General features: G+C 47.5%; 1 protein-coding gene across 11 annotated transcripts in view; it reads left to right on the plus strand.

The window, feature by feature from the left end:
- The window catches only part of CEP250 (centrosomal protein 250), a 188415-nt gene that overhangs the window by 47761 nt on the left and 119427 nt on the right, over positions 1-21227 (plus strand). For 10 of the 11 annotated variants that reach the window (XM_075901435.2, XM_075901442.2, XM_075901440.2 and 7 more), the window contains 3 exons: positions 17703-17847; positions 18413-18559; positions 19112-19342. In XM_075901435.2, coding sequence (XP_075757550.2) covers positions 17703-17847; positions 18413-18559; positions 19112-19342 — 523 coding nt within the window. The remainder of the gene's footprint in view (positions 1-17702; positions 17848-18412; positions 18560-19111; positions 19343-21227) is intronic. The other variant, XM_075901447.2, reaches the window with a different exon arrangement.

Genomic DNA, 21227 nt, shown 5'->3' on the forward strand with positions numbered 1-21227 from the left:
CTCTTTGCTCAATCCACGGATCAGGTGTTCTACCCAGGCAAAGACTCCCGTACGACGTTGAACGCTGGGGATGTATACACCTCCGTATACGCGTAAGAGATTTATGCCCTATAACAAGCAAAGACCTTTCTCTTATGCGTCATTCCGTGCCAAACCATACGAGCAGCAAAAGCCAAGACAGCGCCAACAGAAATGGAGACAACAATCTAACAAGATGCTTGGCCACCAGCAGGGACGGCAGCAAGTTTGACGTGTCGGTCGAGGGACTGCACATTACCCCTTTGACACAGGCTCCACACAATCCGCAAGCTTTATTCCATCATCAGTTGAAACCTTATCAACACCGTTGGTCTTTGATTTCCACCAGCCGTTGGGTCAACGACATAGTCGCTGCAGGATATGCCATTCTTTTCATCTCAATCCCCACCCCTTCCCCACCCTCCCCGTCCCTTTTCAGGGACCCCTTTCACGAGACTCTTCTACAGCAAGAGGTTTCTCGTCTACTGACAATAGGAGCAGTGGAGAGGGTACCTGCTCAGTTCCGGGAGAGAGGGTTTTACTCTCGGTACTTCCTCACCCAGAAGAAGTCAGGGGGTTGGAGACCTATCCTGGACCTGCGTCGACTCAACCGTCACTTGCGGAAACAGAAATTCAAGATGGTTATGTTGACCTCTATCATCCCTGCTCTCGACAAAGGGGATTGGTTTGCGTCCCTCGACTTGAAGGATGCTTATTTCCATATAACGATCCATCCGGCTCACAGGCACTTCCTTCGTTTTGTAGTGGGCACAGAACTTTACCAGTATCGCGTGTTACCCTTCGGCCTCTCAGCAGCTCTGCGGGTGTTCTCCAGGACCCTAGCAGTGGTGGCTGCTTTCCTTCAACATCTCTATCACGATTTTCCCGTATCTCGATGACTGCCTGTTAAAGGCCCCTACCTTCGATGAAGCTGCCCAAGCAGTTGCCACTACCACAACGGTATTCAACGCTTTGGGTCTCATAATCAACTTCGACAAGTCGTCCCTGATGCCGAGTCATGACCTGGAATTTATCGGCGCGAGGCTCGATGCACAGAGCGCAAGGTTATACTTACCCACAGCAAGATTCGAGTTGATTCAGGATTTGCTTCAAACTGTGTCAATTGCTACCAGATCCTGCATACTTACCTACCTGCAGCTGTTCGGGCATATGGCCGCCACCACATATGTGGTGTCCCATGCAAGACTCCACCGGCGCAGTCTCCAGCACTGGCTTTTCACTGCTTACACACCGGGTGTACGCAGCACGAACAAAACAGTGTCTATTCCCAAGCACATCAGGACTTCACTAACATGGTGGGACAGCCCCAAAAATCTTCTAGCAGGGGTTCCCTTCCATGGGCAAAAGCCCTCAGTACAGATCACAACGGATGCTTCCTTGATTGGCTGGGGTGCCCATCTGCAAGAACATCGAGTTCAAGGTCTCTGGAAGCCCCAGGAATCCCTACAGCACATAAATTTCCTCGAGTTGTGAGCTGTATTCAATGCCTGCAGGCACTTCCTTCACATGATCCAAGGTCTTACGGTTCACATTCTCATGACCGTATATGCACAGTGTACTATATCAACAGGCAAGGCGGTGCACGCTCACGCTCTCTTTGTGCGGAGGCTATATGACTGTGGAACAGGGCAATTCGGCACGGTATAACCCTTACCACATCATACCTTCCCGGCAAAGGCAATGTCATTGCCGATGCCCTCAGCAGGCACTTCCTTCCCCAGTACGAGTGGGAGTTACACAACAAAGTTCTTTGCGATCTTTTCCATCTCTGGGGGTTCCCGAATATAGACCTCTTTGCCTCTCGCCACAACAAAAAGTGCCATCGTTACTGTTCACGGGTGGGCATCAGCATGAACTCCTTGGGAGATGCTTTCCTACTCGACTGGAATCGTCACCAATTACTCTACGCTTTTTCTTCTCTTCCTCTTATTCCAAGGGCTCTGGAGAAGATAGCAATGGAGGGCACGACAGTGATTTTCATAGCACCCTTTTGGCCCCGACAGACTTGGCTGACGCAATTGTCGAGAATGTCGGTCGCTCAGCCATGACGACTACCGCTGCTGTCCAACTTGCTGTCTCAACAGCACGGTACGGTGGTGCATTCGAGCATCGATCGCATGCACCTCACGGCGTGGCTCCTCACTGGCTCCAACTGCCAGAAATGACCTGCTCTTAGGCAGTGAGACGTGCTGATAAACAGCAGACGCCGGACCACTTGCAAAACCTACCTCTACAAGTGGTATCGGTTCCAATCGTGTGTGGAGAGGAATCTTGACCCTCTTTCTTTGCCAGTGCAGCAAGTCCTGGACTACATCCTCCACCTAAAAATGTGGGGGGGGTTGGCAATTGCTTCTCTGAAAGTTCACTTGGCAGCAATCTTGGCCTTCTGTCTTCCGATCGACGGTCATTTGCTGTTCGCTCATCCGCTCACTAAAAGATTTCTAAAGGGGCTTGGGAACCTGTACCCGACCTACACAATTCCACCAGAGCCATGGGACTTGGCCTTAGTACTGGACACATTAACTTGTCCCCCCTTTGAGCCATTAGCAACTTGCAACTTGCTCATGCTCACGATGAAGGTGTCATTCCTGCTGGCAATCACTTCAGCACGTCGAGTTAGTGAATTGGCAGCTCTATCTTCCGACCCGCCGTACACGTTATTTTCTGTCCATCCTCCCATTCTCCCGAAGGTGAACTCTCCTTTCCATATAAACGAGCCCATAAGTCTGCCAACATTCTATCCAAAACCTCACTCTTCACCAGAAGATTCACGTCTACATACGCTCTATGTCAGATGTGCGCTGGCCTTCTACCTGGACAGAACACATACTTTCAGGAAGTCTTGGCGTCTTTTTATAGCTATGGCCAAGCATTCGAAAGGCCAACAGCTCTCCGCACAACATATTTCCAATTTAATCACCTCTTGCATCACACGTTGTTATGCCCTACGGCATGAACCTTTACTGGGACGGCTTCACGCTCACTCCACCAGAGGCATGGCCACATCCACTGCTTACCTTAGAGGTGTGCCCTTGCTGGACATATGCCGTGCAGCAACCTGGTCATCTGCTCTTACATTTGCCAGCCACTATGCCCTCGCGAAAATATTGAAGAACGATTCAGCGGTGGCGCTAGCTGTTTTGGCCACAGCACAGAGGCCATAAGTCCGAAGCACACCAATATCATTGGACCACTGCTGTGTACTCACCTCAAGTGGAGCACCCTCGGGGACACTACTTGACGAAGAAGAGAGAGTTACTCACCCTGTGCAGTAACGACTGTTCTTCGAGATGAGTGTCCCCGTGGGTGCTCCACGACCCACCCTCCTCCCTGCTTTGGAGCTTCTGTTTAATTTTCCAGACACTTCCGCTTGGGAGGAAACTGACAAGCCAGCCTGTGCTCAGCTGGAACGGCGCGAGACAGCAGGAGTGCATGCGCGGGCCGGCAGGGCTACTGCTAAGAAAGATTCTCCGTTTGCGGCGCCGGGACGAGCCCCGCACCTCGAGTGGAGCACCCACGGGGAGACACATGTCGAAGAACAGACATTACTGCACAGGGTGAGTAACTCTCTCTTCCAGAGGATACATATTCCTCAGACAATTCCAAGAACTTTTTTAAGAGAGTGGCTGCCACCCAGGAGGTATAACTACAGGGAGGTTAAGGAAAACCAACATTGCCTCTTTAAACATATCTGGCCCACCTCTCAAAGAAAAGTCACACTTCCTATCGATGAGGCTATTATGGAAGTATCAGATGAGATGTGGCAGATTCCGGCTTCTATCCAAAGAACCTTTAAAAGAGCAGATAAAACGTACTTTGTACCTCCTAAAGATCTTGATTTCCTTTTCTCTTATCTGCAGCCCAACTTGCTAATAATGGACACTGCCAGTAACCGATCCAGAATTTCACAATTTAAATCCACATTTGTTGATAAAGAACATAAGAGTTGGAGCTGCTTGGCAGGAAAGTGTATTCCTCCACACTATAGCTTAGAATCACAAACTATTCATCACTCCTAGCGAATCACAACTTCAATAACTACTCTAAGCTAGTTGAGTTAATAGAACACCTCCCGGACTCCAAGAGACCTGTACTTAAGGCAATCATTTCATGAAGGCCATACCATCACCCGCACAGCTCTTTAGTCCTCATTCAATGTGGTGGACACAGCTGCTAGAGTGACAGCTATGGCAGTCATCATGAGATGGGCTTCATGGCTCCAGGCAGTGGGAGTGCCCAAAGATCTGCAGTCCAAGGTGGAGGACCTCTCCTTTGATAAACAGAAGCTCTTTGCAGCCAAGACAAATGATGTCCTACAAAGCAGCAAAGATTCCAGAACTACTATAAGGACACTAGGAATGTACACCCCGCCATATTGCAGGAAGCACTACACATCTTATAATAGAAACAAGGACAGCTGTTTCAGCCGTTCACAGCAGAAACCCTGTGACTTCAACTGAAACAGACAGTGCCCCCAGAAGAAGTGTCCTTCCCAGTCTCACGCCTCCCCAAGCTCTGTGATGGAGTGGACAAAGTCCAAGATCCCCGCTGGAGGCCTTTCAGCATCCTGCCAGCAACAGGACCAGTAGAGAGGTCCTCCGGGCAGAGTAGAGTGGAAGCCTTCACTGAAGCCAATCAAGGTGCAGCAGGCTGCTATAAAAGGAGCTGCTAGGTAAGGCTTGTCAGTTGCTTCCTGGAGCTTGACCCAGGCAGACCTCAGAGCTGACTGGGGAAAACCAGCACACTGGACAGCTTTGAGTGGGAGCTGGGCATCGTACGTGATTGGAGCCAGATCCTGTAGGTAAAGGCTAGCAAAAAAGCCAAAGACTACCCTGCCGAACCCCGAACAAGGGGAACGTAGCCACAGTGCCCTAGAGAAGGGCTGATGGAATAGCATCCCAGGGAAGTGGCCCAGGGACATGACATAACTAAGTACGAGGAAATTCAGCAGGTAACTGCTACTTACAGGATCCCTGGGCTGGGACCCAGAGGAGAGGGTGGGCTTGAAGTCCCCCCCCCCCCCCAAACTCCCTGCAAACCACACCCGGGAGAGGTAAAAAAAGAGGCCTGATCTCTGGCCACTGACTGGGCATTGACTCGCCTGCAGACAGGAGAGTAAATACTGTGAGACCTCCCTCAGCCACCAAGGGGCACTTGCATGAAGGGTGGAACCTTGTTACAGGCTCCCAGGCTGCTAAGCAGCAGATTTGAGAATTTGGTTGAGGGTCTGCCCAACCTCCCCACTCACTCAGTGCCAACAAGTCAGTGCCATCTTTTCACCCTCAGGCTACGTCCCTTCCTCTATCACTGGGACTCTATAACATCAGAACGGTGGATGTTGCAGATCATTCATACAAAATACACCATCCCCTTCATTTCACTACCCCTCACACTTCTCCCTACCCTGTCCCTCTTCAGGGACCCCTCTCATGAGACTCCTCTCAGGCAAGAAATTGATCATCTCCTCCATCTAGGAGTAAATAGAGAGGGTCCCAGATGTGTTCAGGGAAAGGGGTTTCTACTCCAATACTTCCTTACTGAGAAACGCACGGGGGTTGGAGACTGATTCTGGATCTCTGAAACCTGAACACGTTCCTGAGAAAACAATGGTTCAAGATGGTCACATTGGCTTCTATAATCCCAGCACTGGACAAGGGGAGCTGGTTTGCAGCCCTTGAACTACAGGATGCATATTTTCATGTGGCAATACATCCTTCCCACATACGCTTCTTCAGATTCACTGTGGACAAGGACCACTTCTAATACAAGGTCCTCCCCTTCAGACTTTCTTTGGACCCTCAGGTCTTTTCAAAGGTCCTGGTGGTGCTAGCTGCTTACCTCAGACAGCAAAGTGTGATCATCTTCCCTTACCTGGGCGACTGATAAAAGGACAAGCCCATGCAGATGCCATCAATATGGTCTTCAGGACCCCACACCTTTTTCAGCATCTAGGCCTACTCATAAACTAAAACAAGTCTACCTTACAGCACATTCAAGACATAGAATTTGTTGGGGCCTCCTTGATTCCTTGTCAATTTGAGCTTATCTTCCACATCACTGTTTCGATGCACTGCAGGATCTGGTATCCATTCTTTCCACAAGCCCCTCTACTATCATACTTACCTGCCTCAGACACATGAGCCACATTGCCGCCACTACTTACGTTGTACAACGTGTGAGGCTCCACTTTCGTGCCTTACAACATTGGCTAACAGTATACAAGCTGTCCCACCGTCCACTGCCTTATGATACCTCCTTTTGAACCTGTGGCTACCTGTACTCTTCTATTCCTATTGACGAAGGTGTTCCTTATTGCCATCACCTCTGCAAGGAGAGTTAGCAAGATTGGGGCACTGATGGTGGGACCACCCTACACCATCTTCATGAAGGACAAAGCCCTTCCCACACTCATCCTTCCTGCCCAAAGTCTGCACCTCTTTCCACATCAGTGAACCGATATTGTTACCCATGTTTTTTCCTAAACCCCATACATCTCCTAGAGATTGTATGCTACATAACCTCAACATCAGGCACTCATTGGCCTTCTACATTGACAGAACCGAACTTTTCTGTACAACTACACGCCTCTTTATGTCTATCGCAGAGCGCTCATGAGGCACACCAATCTCAACTAATCGTATTTCTAGATGGATATCATCTTGCATAGTAAGATGTCACTCTATCTGCAGTAGGCCTTTATCAGCTCCACCAAGAGCACACACTACTTGTCCTGCGATATCGTCTATGGCCTTTCTAAAGAACATGCCCCTTAAAGACATCTACTGGGCAGTGATCTGGTCGTCCAATCATACTTTCGCTAGACAGTATCCCACAGCTCACTGAAGATACAGCGGTGGTTATGGCAGTGTTATCTACAGCTGCCAAACAGTGACTCTGAACCCTACCATCCTGGTGGAGTATTGCTTTGTCGTCCCCTAGAGTGGAGCACCCACGGGGACACTATTCGAAGAAGAAAAGGAAGTTATTTGTGCAGTAGCTATTGTTTCGAGATGTGTCCCCCCATGAGTGCTCCACTGTCCTCTCTTCCTCCCCACTGCTTGGAGTTTGCTTTACTCGGGCATACGCAAGGAACTGAACGGGGCGGGAGGGGTGTGGGCAGTGTTGAAGAGCGAACAGTGTGATGACCTGTCACCTACAGCGGAGCACCCATGGGGGGACAAATGTTAAAGAACAGTTGTTACTGCACAGGTGAGTAACTTCCTTTTCCTAATATCCAATCTTAGTCTTCCCCCCCCACACATGCAACTTGAGACCACTGTTCCTTGTTCTGTCATCTGCCACCACTGAGGACAACCTAGCTCCATCCTGTTTGAAATCCCACTTCTGGCAGTTGAAGGGTACTCTCAAATCCCCTCCCCCACATTCTTCTGTAGACTAAACGAGTCCAGTTCCCTTAGCTTCTCATAAGTCATGTGCCCCATTCCCCTATTCATTTACACTGCCCTCTTTTAGACTTGCTACAGTTTGTCCATATTCTTTCTGTAGTTGGGGAAAGGGGACTAGATGCAATAGTCCAGATGTGGCCTCACTAGTGCTGAATAAAGGGGAATAAGCACTTCCCTCTGCTGACAGTGTTCCTACCAATGCAGCCTAATATGTTGTTAGCCTTCTTGGCAAGATGGTTGACTCATATCCAGCTTCTTGTCTACTGTAATCCCCAGATCCTTTTCTGCACAACTATTGTTAGCTAGTTGGTTCCCAGCCTGCAGCAGTGCTTAGGATTCTTCTGTGTCCTAAGTGGAGGACTCTTCACTTGTCCTAAATGAACCTCATCAGATTTCTTTTGACCCAACCCTCCAATTTGTCTAGGCTACTCTGGATCCTATCCTTATCCTCCAGCATACACTGAAGCCTCTCCCAGAAGCTTAGTGTCATCAGTGAACTTGCTGACCATGCTATGTAACCCATCATCGTATCATTAATGAAACTGGGGGAGTTCTCACAGAGGTGTGATTTTTTTCACACCTTTTCAGGCTTTTATGAGCAGTAAATATGTCTGAAGAAGCTCTTAGAAGGAAGACAATATAGTGAGTGATCAGCTATTTTGACCTGCAAAAGATGTACCATGTTTGTCTTTCTCCTAGAGGATAGAAGTAAGTGCAAGCTGGTCTCAACTGCTGGAAGAGGCGGTTGAAGGACAAGAAGCCTAGTATCTACCTCACGTTGCATCAGAGAAAATGAAGACTTACTGGATAGAAGTCAATGTTTGGTACTGCAGGCACAGCATGCTGAAGTATCAGAGAGGGCAGTGCAGAGTGGGGAAGAAAATTGTCAGCATGAGTTCGCCTCTTTCTTCTTCTGGAGGTCACATGTACCGCCGATACAGATAAAAGTAAACAACCATTTTCATTGTCTGGCCCACGAAAGCTCATCATCTAATAAACCATCTTTCATATGTGTTCATTTTTTTAATTGTATCCTTTGGTATATATGGTTGTGACTATTTTCTTCCACTATTTGATCTGAGGAAGTGGGTCTGGCCCACGAAAGCTCATCATCTAATAAACCATCTTGTTAGTCTTTAAAGTGCTACATAGTCCTGCATTTTGTTTCAACCATTTTCAGGCTCTCTGCATCGGCATTACAGCTGAGAATGGTTTGGAAAATTTATCTCAAGAAACAGATCGAAAGGAGACACCATCGACCAGAAGGCATGGAATGCATTGTTGTGGGTCTGAGGGTTCCACACAACCACCTCCAAGAGGAGGAGAGGAGTGGTGGTGGCTGGAGACTCCGTCCTAAGGGGGACAAAGTCATCCATCTGCCATCTAGACCAAAAAGCTCGAGAAGTGTGCTGCTTGCTTGGAGCTAGAATTCAGGCCTTGATGTCTGCTGAGACTGATAAAGCCATTGGATCACTACCTCTTCCTACTTCTCCATGTGGGCATCAATTATACTGTCAAGAATGACCTTGAAGGGGTCAGTGCAGATTACATGGCTCTGGAAAAATAAAGGGATTTGAGGCACAAGTCGTGTTTTCATCCATCATCCCTGTTGAAGGAAAAGGCCCAGATAGGGGCCATGGAATTGTGGAGCAAAAATGCGTGGTTGAACAGGTGGTGTTGGAGAGGGACTTTGGATTCTTTGGCCATGGAATGTTGCTTCAGAAAGAAGAGTTGTTAGGAAGAGATGAGCTCTGTCTAAAAAGAGAGGGAAGAACATCTTTGCAGGCAGCCTTGCTAACTTATTGAGGAGGGGTTTAAATTAGGTTCTGTAGGGGATGATGATCTAAACCCTGAGTTAAGTGGGGAAGTGGGATACCGGGAGGAAACATAAGGAGAAGGATGCCACAGGGAAGGCCTCCTGATCCCTACCAAGAAAGTAGGGCAATTGGCTAGTTATCTTAGGTGTTGGGCTTAGTGGGAGTGATCAACAACTTGTTATCTAGTAAGCAACCGGTGTCAAGCAGAGTGGCCCAGAGGCCAGTCTTAGAGCTGGTTTTGTTCAATATTTTCATAAATGATCTGGATGATGGGATGGATTGTGCCCTCTGCAAATTTGCAAATGACACTAAGTGGGGGTGGGGAGAAAGAGATGATAAAGCTGGTAGGATAGGATCCAGAGTAGGAAGCGTGATAGGATCCAGAGTGACCCAGAGAAGTTAGAGGATTGGTTAAAAGAAATGTGATGAAGTTCAACAAGGACAAGTGCAGAGTCCTCCACTTAGTGCAGAAGAATTCTTTGCATTTCTACAGGCTGGGGACTGACTGGCTAAGTGGCAGTTCTGCAGAAAGTTCTCTCCCCCAGAGTACACTAAATAACCCCTCTCATTCTGCCACATCAGCACACTGCAAACATTTACAGAAGACTCTTGTTCTCCTTCTCCCCTACACACACAAACTCATAGTCTATGGGCACTTAGGCTTTCCTTGTGAAAAGAGCTGAATATTTCCTCATTAATCAATCCCTCCCACTCATCTCCTCCATTGGTCAGTGAAAGAAAGCCCATAAGTGGGAGCAGTGATCCTGGTGGAAGAGCAGAAGCATTGGGAGGAGCCACCCCTGCTTTGGGATGTTATGCCTGGGTATACAGCCTGTAGTGCAGGGTCCCCTTGCTTAATGGTTATAGTACAAGACAATGGTGGCCTCTCCAAGAGACAAGTTTTCAAACTTATGCAGAACTCTTATTTTATCTTCACAATTGACTTTCATTGAACCCCTTTTGCATTATTTCACTGTCCATGATGGTATTAAAAACTCTCTCCATTGGAGTCAGCTGTGACTTCATTGAGGTCTCTATGACCTCTTTCCCAGCCCACTTATTTAAACAAGGCTGGTTTCCCTGTTGGCAACAGATATGCCAAATGCTTTTGCTGAGGAAACACCCCTCTTTCTAGGTGTGGTGTTTATATCAGCCTGTTAGTAGAACAAACTAAATAAAACCTATAAGAGCTGCCTACACCCACTTTTTTTGTGGTCTTTGATAGCAGCAGTTATAATACATGTACAGAAAACTGTCCATTTTTCTTCAGGTGGTTGCTCATGTCCATTCAATGTAGGTTTGTGTGGTTGCCATGTGCACTGGTGCCAGAAGATTTCCCCCTAGCAGTACCTACTCATCTTAGTGTTAGCTGTTGCACATTTCCCTAGTTGAACTTTGTTTTCTCTCTACATTTTTTTTTGTTAGTCAGTTTAGTGTTCTAAGTAAAAAGTTTGAGGATTAGCCATTTAACTGTAAAAATAACAAGCAGTCCTAGGTGTCACAGGACTCCTTGCTAGTGATGTTAAAAATTCAGGTAATTGGATAACTGTGTATCCTTCTTTGATGGTGTCCCTGTGGGTGCTCCACTTGAGGTGTCGGGTTCGTGCTGCTCACACTGATTACTAGCTTGCGCTCAGTCCAGCTTCCTGCCAGTTCCTCCTTACCGTTCAACAGTCGCAGGCAGAGCAACTCCTTTCTCTTCATCTGTTAAAGATTTATGTAAATAATTAGTTAGTCAGCCAATAGTTATTAATTACTAAGTTAGTGTTTGTTCAATAGTTATCTTTAAAAAAACACCACCACCACATTTTTCCTCCGTTCATAATGCCGTCTTCTTCCGGCTTCAAAAAGTGCTCTCAGTGCCATGACGCTATGCCAGCATCTGATGGGCACTCATTATCTGTAAAGTGTTTGGGCAAGGGGCATGTACCCCACAAATGCCCACACTGTCTGAAATTGACTAGCCGAGTGAGACGGGACCGTGAGATGCGGCTGAAGCTGCTCCTATACAGCAAAGTGCTTCAGCCGCATGATACTCAAGCGCAGGGGCAGTCAGCACAAAATACCCTGTTGGCAGTGAAAACCCCAACCTTCTCCACAAAAAGCAGGGGGCAAAAATCGACTGGGCTACTGCAGCAGGCCACGTGACAGGGAAAGAGCCACAGTATTTCAGAGCCCAGCCCCACCTCTAGCTGGGGGGACAGATTGGGCAATGGCTGTGCCTCCCAGACTGGAATCCGCACCGGCTCCGGGTCACAGGCATTCTTACACACCCGTGGCTGCGGGTGCCTCAGCCCTAGCGGCTCTGACATCGATCCTGGCATCAGCGGCACTGACCCTGCTAACATCGGCTCCAATTACTTCTGCGCCGGCTCCTACAGCGCCGACCCTGCCCATGCCAGCTCCAATTGCCTCCGCGCCAGCAACTGCGGCACCAGTCATCTTGGCACTGACCACCTTGGTGCCAGCTATTACGGCATCAAGCGCACCATCAGCTGTCTTGGTGCGGGATCAATACCGCTTCTCACCGGCGCCGAGCTTCCTATCACCAGGCTCTTCGCAGGCACTGGCTTCACCATTTGAAATTGACAAGTGCTGAAATGCTACTGTATCAGCCTCCAGGGCTGCACTGTGCCAGCTCTTTGACTACTCATCGGCACCGCAGCATCAGGGCTCCTTCCCAAGGTCACATCAATCAATGCTGCATGCAACACCTGACCATTCAAAGGGCGCAAGGTTTCATTCTTCACCAAGCCCCGAACAACTAGCTCTCTGTTCGCAGCCCAGTTCACTTCCTCTCTCTTCTCTGAGCCACATAGACATGAAGCTCATGTTACCACTATCTCAAGAAGACACTCTCAATGATACTCACCATCACCTCGTCATTATCGCAGATGTTCTCGATCACCTTCATACACCAGACGCAGATCTTGCTCACCTAAATCGCCTACGCGCTCATCTTCTTCTCAATATCGTCACGATTACAGATGCAGGTACTCACCTGCATATTCATCTTCTCGTTACTATCGTGATCATCATCGCTGCCGTAGTGACTATCATAATGAGTGACGATACTCTTCTGGACGTTCTTCTTTCTGATCTCTACGACGCTACTGGTATCGCTCTCGTGACCGCTCCAGAGTTCCCACGCCACCAGCCCTTCCATTCAACCCTCTACACTGTCTGCAAATGTGCCTCTTCCTCAAGCACGCTCAGAACCAGTGTAGCTAGTGACACCGGAACAGCCACAACCGCAGGAGCAATCCTCAGTGGACCATTCTGCTGCTGCTTCCTCTCTGGATGATGCGGTGTTCCCTGGTGATTCTTCTCTAGTAGATGACGCTCATCAATTTCAGGAGCTCTTTAAAAGAGTGGCAGAATCACAGGACATGCATGTAGCGGAGGTTCAACAAAAGCAACATAAGAACCTTCAAAAATCCCCAAAATCCAAAATGGCATTACCTTTTGATGAGGCAATCCTAGAAATTGCTGACGATATATGGCAAACACCGGCGTCCTCTCAGCCCACTCATAAGAGGGCAGATGAGAAATCTTTTGTTCCCCCAAAGGGATGGAATTTCTGTTTATGCACCCTCAGCCGAACTCACGAGTTGTGGATGTGGCTCATCAAAAATCCAAGATGCCACAACATAGGAATGCTGCTGCTGATAAAGAATCTAAACGCTTAGACCTTTTTGGACAAAAAGTTTATTCTTCAGCTACACTTATACTGAGAATGGCGAACTATATTGCTCATCTGTCTAACCATAGCTTTGATAATTATTCAACGATGGTACCAGTTTTAGAGAACTTGCCCGACGACAAATGGCAGCTCTTAAAATCAGTTATCCAGGAAGGCTATACGGCCTCAACAACGGCCTTGCAAATTTCCCTGCATATTGCCAATGCAGCAGCATGGGCCATGGCTACGTCAGTGGTTATGAGGTGGTCTTCGTGGTTACAAATGGCATCCGCACCTAAGGATTTACAATCTAAGGTAGAAGACCTGCCCTTTGGCAGACAGTCTATTTGTAGAGAAAACAGACCAAGTTTTGCACTCTGGGAAGGATTCTGGAACTACCCCGAAAATGTTAGGGATGTATACACCCTCCATATCGTCGCAAACAGTATATACCCTACTCCCAACAGAGGCCCTTCTCGAATGGAGTGCCCAGATTCAGACAACAGGACCATCCACAACTGCAACAACATCCCAGACCATGTCAACAAAAGCGAAGACCGCAAACTGGACAAAACCCTAATTCCCAAAACAACAGACAGCAAGTTTGATGGTCCGATCGAGGGATTGAGAACCATTCCACTAATATACGACCTGGGAACACAGAAGTTATTCCATCACCGACTAAGACTGTACTAGTAAAGATGGTTTGCCATCACCACAGACCGCTGGGTACGGGAGTTAATAACATCAGGATACTCCATCCCTCTTTTTTCCCGTCCCCCCATCTCCCTTCCATCCTCATCCTTTTTCACAAGAATCTCCTAATGCAAGAGGTTCTCCGTCTCATAGAGATTGGTGCGGTGGAGGCAGTACTCGATCAATTTTGGGGCAAGGAATTTTACTCCCGCTATTTTCTCACCGAGAAGAAATTGGGAGGATGAAGACCCAGTCTGGACCTTCTCAATCTCAATCAGTACCTCAGGAAGCAGAGATTCAGGATGGTAACTGTAACGTCTATATTCCCAGCATTGAACAAAGGCGATTGGTTCACGTCCCTCCATCTGCAAAATGCGTATTTCCACGTGACAATACACCCAGCGCACAGACGTTTTCTGAGGTTCTTTATAGGCACACAGCACTTTCAGTACAAAGTCCTCCCGCTTGGCCTTTCCTCCACAACCAGAGTTTTCTCAAAGACCCTCGCGGTGGTGGCAGCATATCTTCATCGTCAAGGCATAATGATCTTCCCATATCTAGATGATTGCTTGATCAAGGCTCATTCATTTGAAAGTGCACTGTTGCCCACTCAAGTCACAAGAGACTTATTCACAGATCTGGGCCTTGTATTGAATGTCCCGAAGTCCTTGCTTGTACCACACAGATCCCTCGTGTTCATTGGGGCATGGTTAGATTCTATAACGGCCGAGGCCTATCTTCCTACAGAAAGATTTTAAAAAATACAGAACCTCACACAAACGCTGTACCTGAGCCCAAAAATGTCAATACTTACCTGTCTCCAACTCTTGGGAAACATGGCAGCGATGACATATGTTGTACAGCATGCCAGACTACGCCTCAGGTGCCTGCAACTTTGGCTGGTGTCCATATATCGTCCGAGCAAATTCAGCAGGACAGAGTGGATATGATACTCATCGCCCTGGCATGGCCCCAGCAGCATTGGTTCACAATGCTGCTCAGTCTCTCAGTAGACACATCCATAGCTCTGGAGCTTCAGGGGGTAGCCAAGTTAGTCTGTTACAGAAAAAACAGCAAGCAAATGGTCTGGTGGCACTTTATAGACTAAGAAAACATGTAAATGGTATCATGAGCTTTCGTGGGCACAGCCCAGTTCTTCAGATGACCCAATTATGACTAGTGGATAAGAAAACTCAAAATAAAAAAGTTTTGTTTCGAGTTTTCTTATCCACTAGTCATAACTCTGGTCATCTGAAGAAGTGGGTTGTGCCCACGAAAGCTCATGATACCATCTATATGTTTTCTTAGTCTATAAAGTGCTACCAGACCATTTGCTTGCTGTTTTTATCCATAGCTCTGCTACTCTTCCCCAACATCATCTAGAGCCACAGTCGGTTTCAGCACCCCAACCTTCAGTCTCTCCATCTCTGGCGTGGAAACTCCATTGCTAAACTCTCAAGTAGGGTTGTTAAATATCGATTAATTGACTAATCAAATAGGCCATGCGTAATGCATCGACTATTCGATTAGTCGATAGGGTGCCTCCACCTTTGAAGTGTAGCAGTAGCCCGGACTCCCCTACTGACTGCGGGCTCTGTGTAGTGCTGTCGCTTTGAAACAATATGAGGAGCCTGATGCCCCAGCTGGTCCTGTGCTGCATGTGGCATTTCAAAGTGGTAGTGCTGTGTAGAGCCCAGGATCTGGCCCCAGGCTCCAAGTGGCACTGGTGCTTTGAAGTACCCCCTCCACTTCTTCCCTTACTGCCTCTATCAGAAAGAGGCAGTAAGGGAGGGAAGCGACTAGTCCTTCATATCCCTACTCTCAAGAGCATCAGTACTCACTCAGTTAAGGAGGTCGTCCTGGTATCCAGGAAGCCATCCACTAGGGTCATATGCATAGCTGAGTGGAAGCAATTTTTGCTTTGGTCTCTCCAGAAGGGGATTCAGCCTCAGGAGGCCATTATACCCTTGGTCCTTGATTAGGCTCCATGGACCCTCAACCTGATCCTCTCCCATCTCACGGGCCTCCCTTTTGGCCTATGGCTACTTGTCCTATCTTTCATGGAAGGTCACTTTCCTTGTGGCCATAATTTCAGCCATGACAGTTTCAGAGCTCTGGTCCCTAACCTCTGTATCCCTATATATGGTATTTTATAAGGACAAGATGAAGCTCTGTCCCTGCCTGGCCTTCCTGCCCAGAGTGGTCTCCTATTTCCATGTGAACCGGGACATTTTATGCCTTTGTTCTTCCCCAATCCACATGCCACTTCTAGAGAGCTAATCCTGCACTCCTTAGCTGTCAGGAGAGCATTGTCCTTTTACATTGAATGCACGACCCCTTTTTGTAAATCCTTATAACTCTTTATTGCAATTGTAGCATGAATGAGGGGGCTGCCCATCTCATCCCAGTGTCTTTCTTCCTGGACCATGTCATGTATCAGGACATGCTATGACCTGGCCTAGGTCTAGCCCTGATGGCTTATTCCACAAGGGTGAATGCTTCCTCAGTGGCATTCCTTGCACAGGTCCCTATTCAGGACATCTGCAGGGCAGCGATGTGGTCTTCCATCCTCATGTCCATGACACACTATGCCATCACCCAGCAGGCCTGGGATGCTGCAGTATTTGGCAGGGTGGTACTCCAGACAGCTGTGTGGTGATCTCTGAACCCTCCTCCAGGTAAACTGCTTGCATGTCACCTATAGGAATGCACATGAGCAATCACTCAAAGAAGAACAAAAGGTTACTTAACTTTTGTAGCTGTTCTTTGAGATTAGAATGGACACAAGCAACAAATTCCATCCGTATCTTATGTGTTGGAAAGCCAGCAAGAAGGAACTGAGTTGGTGGAGGGCCACCCTGGGCTGGTGCCATTCTTCCAGGCTCCATAGCTGGCCTGATGGGTACTGCCTGGGGAAAAACCTTCCAATGATAATGCATGTAGCTTGTTTATACCTATTGGAATGGATATGAGCAACACATCTTGAAGAACAACAGGATTTTTTCCTGTGATGCGTCCAGTGGTCTAATCCAGTGTTTCCCAACTAGTGGTACAAGTACCCTTCGGGGTACTCAAGAGAAGTATGGGGGGTACATCAACACAACTGAAATTTGGAGAAAACTGAATTTTTGTTTTAAGTTTTACAGCTCTTTATTATTTTTGTATTTTTTACACCCAAAAATTTAATCGCCTGCCCAGCTACAATTAAGTTGTTTAAACAAACGTGTTGCAATGGTAGAAAAAAATTGTGTCTGAAAACTGTAGGTAGTGGGGGTACTTACAGTATGTGTTGTGTGGGGGTTTTTTAAAGGGTACTTTATAAAAGAAGGTTAAGAAACACTGTCCACTTTGGAAATCCTTTTCTTTCCTTTCCATCTGCCATGCTATATACAGCAGCCAATTCCCTGTATTTCTTCTAGACTCGGTTAATTTATACTTCATAAAATAGAGTCGTATTGGGAGAAGACCACAGGTTCATCCTCTTTCACACTGGATTGCAAACTCATTCAAAATGTTGGGAAAATACATTTGGAATGAAGAAATACAAGTATTAGCAGCAAGAAGCATTCTTTCTTCACTCACGCTGGGGATTTGTGTGTTAGAAAGCTAGGAAGAAATTTCCAAGGAACAGTTAAGAGGGATCCCAAAAGTTACAAAGTGAGAGTACACAAAGGCCAATATTTTGAGAAGTGGCCTCTGGTTTTGAGATGTTGCTTTTTTGGCTACTTACTATGCTTCAAGACCTTGACCCCTTTTGTAAACATTGTCCTAATTGTATTCTTTTTACCTCAATAAAAGCACTCAACTTCAGGACCTCTCCCCCACAACAGAGACAAGGGATGAGTGGCTCAAGCCAACAATGTGCTGGGACGCTCAGGCCTAGAATAAGTAATGGAATTGGCTGAAATGGGGTCTGTGACAGGAGTCATTTGGACATGTCTTTTGTTGCCTTGGATTTTGAAATGATAATGTCTTTAAGTCTAAACACCTCTCTCCTCCCTCCCCCATCTTCCACATTGTGTGTATGTGTCTGTTTCCCTTCCTCCCCTCTTGTCCTCTCAGTCGGAAGGCTTTAGCTTCACTGGAAGCAAAGCATTCGTTGATAAGAAGTGAGTTGGTTGCCATGAGGGAGACACTGCAGAAATCTCACCTTGATGGGGAGCTGATGAAGCAAGAGAAACATGAGCTTGCCATGGCACTGGAGAGGGTACGGGCTCATCTGGTATTCTTAGGCAGCATCAAACCCAGCTTATTTCAAAAGCTTCAGAGGGGTAACCGAGTTAGTCTGTACAGAATAAACTTAAAAAACAACAAATAGTCTGGTAGCACTTTAAAGACTAAGAAAACATGTAGATGGGATCATGAACTTTTGTGGGCACAGCCCACTTCTTCAAATGACTGGAGTTATTTCAAGAGAGTTCAAATAGCAGGCTCACCATACACTGCTTGTTGCAATATAAAAATGATAGGTAGTGTTATCTCCCATGAGAAGACGCAAGAATGATGTCAGGAAACAATCTTTGGGGAGTTCAGCCTGCATGTGCATGGAGGGATGGCTGAGAGAGAATTGGGACACTAACTATATGGAAATAGGAATTGTTAGAGGATTAGAGGTGTGTAAGAGGGATGCATTTTGGGTATGAGAAAGGGAGGACTCTTGGACACACAGCTTTTGTCAGGGGATTGGTATGGCAAAGGGTATCCTTGAGTTAAAGCAAAGGAAGCTTTTCTGGAGTTTTGTTTTCATTTTTTTTTCTTCTTTTCCCTGCTAGGCAGAACAGTCAATTGCTGAGTTGACAGGAGTTCAGAATAAAGTGAAAGCTGAAATCGCTGATCTGCATGATGTGGCTGAAAAGATGAGTTGCATTAATGAGGCTCTAGCTTTGGACAAAGTGCAGTTGAATCAGCTTGTCCTTCAGGTGAGTAGAGGTCTCCATGGGAGTTAGTAGAAGGGATTACTTTGGTGAGGTCTCCTTCAGGCTTCTCTAGGGAATACTAGGGCTGATTGAGAGAGGACATGACACAGTCTTCTCTGCCCAGGACAGGAGCCCGTTGTGACAGACTGCTGGCTAAGCCAGAGCTCTACCATGACAACCCGGCTGAAAAGGCCATTGCAGCCAGCTGAGTAAGTCCAGTCCTGAAGGGCTAATGCAAGCAGCTGTGAGCCACATTAGCCAGAGGCACCCACAGGAGAAATGAAAGGGGAGGAGCAAGGAGCCAGGGTGAGACTGAGGTGCTCCCAAGCCTGAAGGAGAGGCTGGCTGAGGTTGATGTGAACAATAGTTCTGTAAATAGAAGGTGGTGGGAAATTGGTACTGACAAGAAAAGACACAGGTGGCTGCACCAGAAAGGGTCTCTGGTTGATTTGTGACTCAAGGAGGGGTCCCAAGGCAAGGGGCCTGGGCACCATAAAAGGTTATGTCTTTGTTCTCTGCTCCTTTATTTCTTCTCTGTTCTTTCCTTGACTGTAGTTGGAGCAGGAGAATCAGGCTTTGTCAAGCAAAGTGGAGGACATGAAAAGAGCAGCAACTTCTGTTCAGGAGGAGCTGAGCCTGTTGCAAAGAGCAAATGAGGAGCTCTGTACAGAGAAAACTAATCTCGAACAGTTGCTGCAGAATGCTGATGTGGCACAAGAGTTGCTGCAGGCAGAGTTGAATGTGCTGAGAGATGAGAGAAAAGAGACTCAGGAAGTGATGAGTCAGGTGAGAGCAGACTGCAGTTGTCCTCCATAGGAATCTGGCAGCACTCACACTGGTGCTGAGGCTGGGCTTGGTGCTGTTGGGTTTTAGAAAATCCTCGGTTTTAAGACATCCCGTGCTGTTGGAAACAAAACGGGAACAGACTTCATATGACTCTTGCTGGGCATATCTCAGATGGGTGGTGAAGGGTGGGTTTTGCAATGCCTCTTCATGTTCTCTTGAGAGTTGAATTATCCAGTGGAGAATGTAATGAATAAGGTCACTTTCCACCCCAGGAACCCAAAGTGCTTTCAAATATTAATGAGTTCAGCCTCACAACCTCCATGAGGGGGAGGAACACTAGCCACATGTTACAGATGAAGAATATGAGGCTTCAAATTGCACACATGGCAGATCATGGAGTAGGACCAGTCTTATCCAGAAACAACAGAAACATTCTTTTAACACTGCCGCTGCCCCTGTGATTGCTCCAGGGACAGCTCACTTGGAAGCTCTGTATATTGCAATAGTGACCCATTTCATCCCTGCATCCAGCAAATTTGCTTTTTCTGAAAAATACATTGTTGAAACATTCCCAACCAGTTCTTATTAGGGGATTCCTCAGGGGCTGGCTTGAGCAGCTCTGCAGTCTTATGATACTAGGATAGCAGCATGTAATGCAAGGTTCTGTATTAGGTCCAAAATGTCAGCAGGCATACAGAATGGAATGCAGAATATGGTAAATGTAATGCCCTTGTAAAAATGTGCAGCCTTGTCTCCAGTGAATCCTGTGTGCAGTATTGGTCTCGTTACAAAAAAATATTGCATGATTAGAGGGGCTCCGAGGTGGGTGTGGATGAGAACTATTAGGGGCCTGGAAAAACTCTTAAGAAAAGAGGTTGAGAAGATAGGCATTGTTTACATTAGAAAGGAGACGACATAAAAATATAAAAAATAATTAATGGGCTAGAGCAGTGGTCACCAACAAGTAGATCAGGATCTACTGGTAGATCCTGGAACCTCTGACAGGGGATCCTAACTGGTTTGGCTAAGAGGTTGTCAATCCCAGCACCACTTCAGCTGCCCTCCTCCTCCCCCCCCCCCCGACTGCTGCACATCTCCTACCCTTTGCTTTGGAGCTGTCCCCTCAGGAGTCTCTGCTTTCTGTGCAGGGCAGGGGAGGGGTGCTGATATCAAGATGTCCCCGCTCCCACCCTGTGCCCTCTCCCACCCTGTGCCCTATCTCCCCAGAGCAGAGAGGGGGTACAGCAGGACTTGGGATAGAGTTTGCAGGCTGCTTTTGGGAGTGGTGCAAGGTCGGGACAGGGGTGAGCCTGCCTTAGCCCCACTGCATCACCACCCAAGAGCCACCTGAGGTAAGTAGGGCCCAGCTGGTGCCCACATCCTGAAACCCTCCCCAGTCATGAACCCCCTCCTGCACCCCAAGCCTCTGTCCTAGCCCCGAGCACCCCTGCATCCAAATGCCCTCCCAGAGCCTGCACTTAGAACCCCCTCTGATACCCCAACTTCCTGCCCCAAGCTCAGATCAGAGCCCCTCTCACACTGCAAATCCCTTAATTCAAGACCAGAGCCTGCACCCCAATCCTCTGCCCCAGACTGGTGAAAGTGAGGACAGAGTGAGCAGGGGCGTGGCCTCAGCGAAGGGGCACAAAGGAGGCGGGGCAAGGGTATTTGGGTTTGAGGTAGACCTTGGATTGCACTTAAATTCAAAAAGTGATCTAATGTTTAAAAAGGTTGGAGACCACTGGTCTAGAGAAGGGAGATTTAGTTATTCTGACTCATAACACAAGGACAAGGGCAGATTCAATGAAATGAGACCAGTGGTAAAATTAATAAAAAAGAAAAGCTTTTTCATACAGCATATAGAGTATGGAACTCAGTTACGACA

The sequence above is a fragment of the Pelodiscus sinensis genome, chromosome 17, assembly GCF_052426305.1.
Source record: "Pelodiscus sinensis isolate ZL-2025 chromosome 17, ASM5242630v1, whole genome shotgun sequence".
Lineage (NCBI taxonomy): Eukaryota > Metazoa > Chordata > Testudines > Trionychidae > Pelodiscus > Pelodiscus sinensis.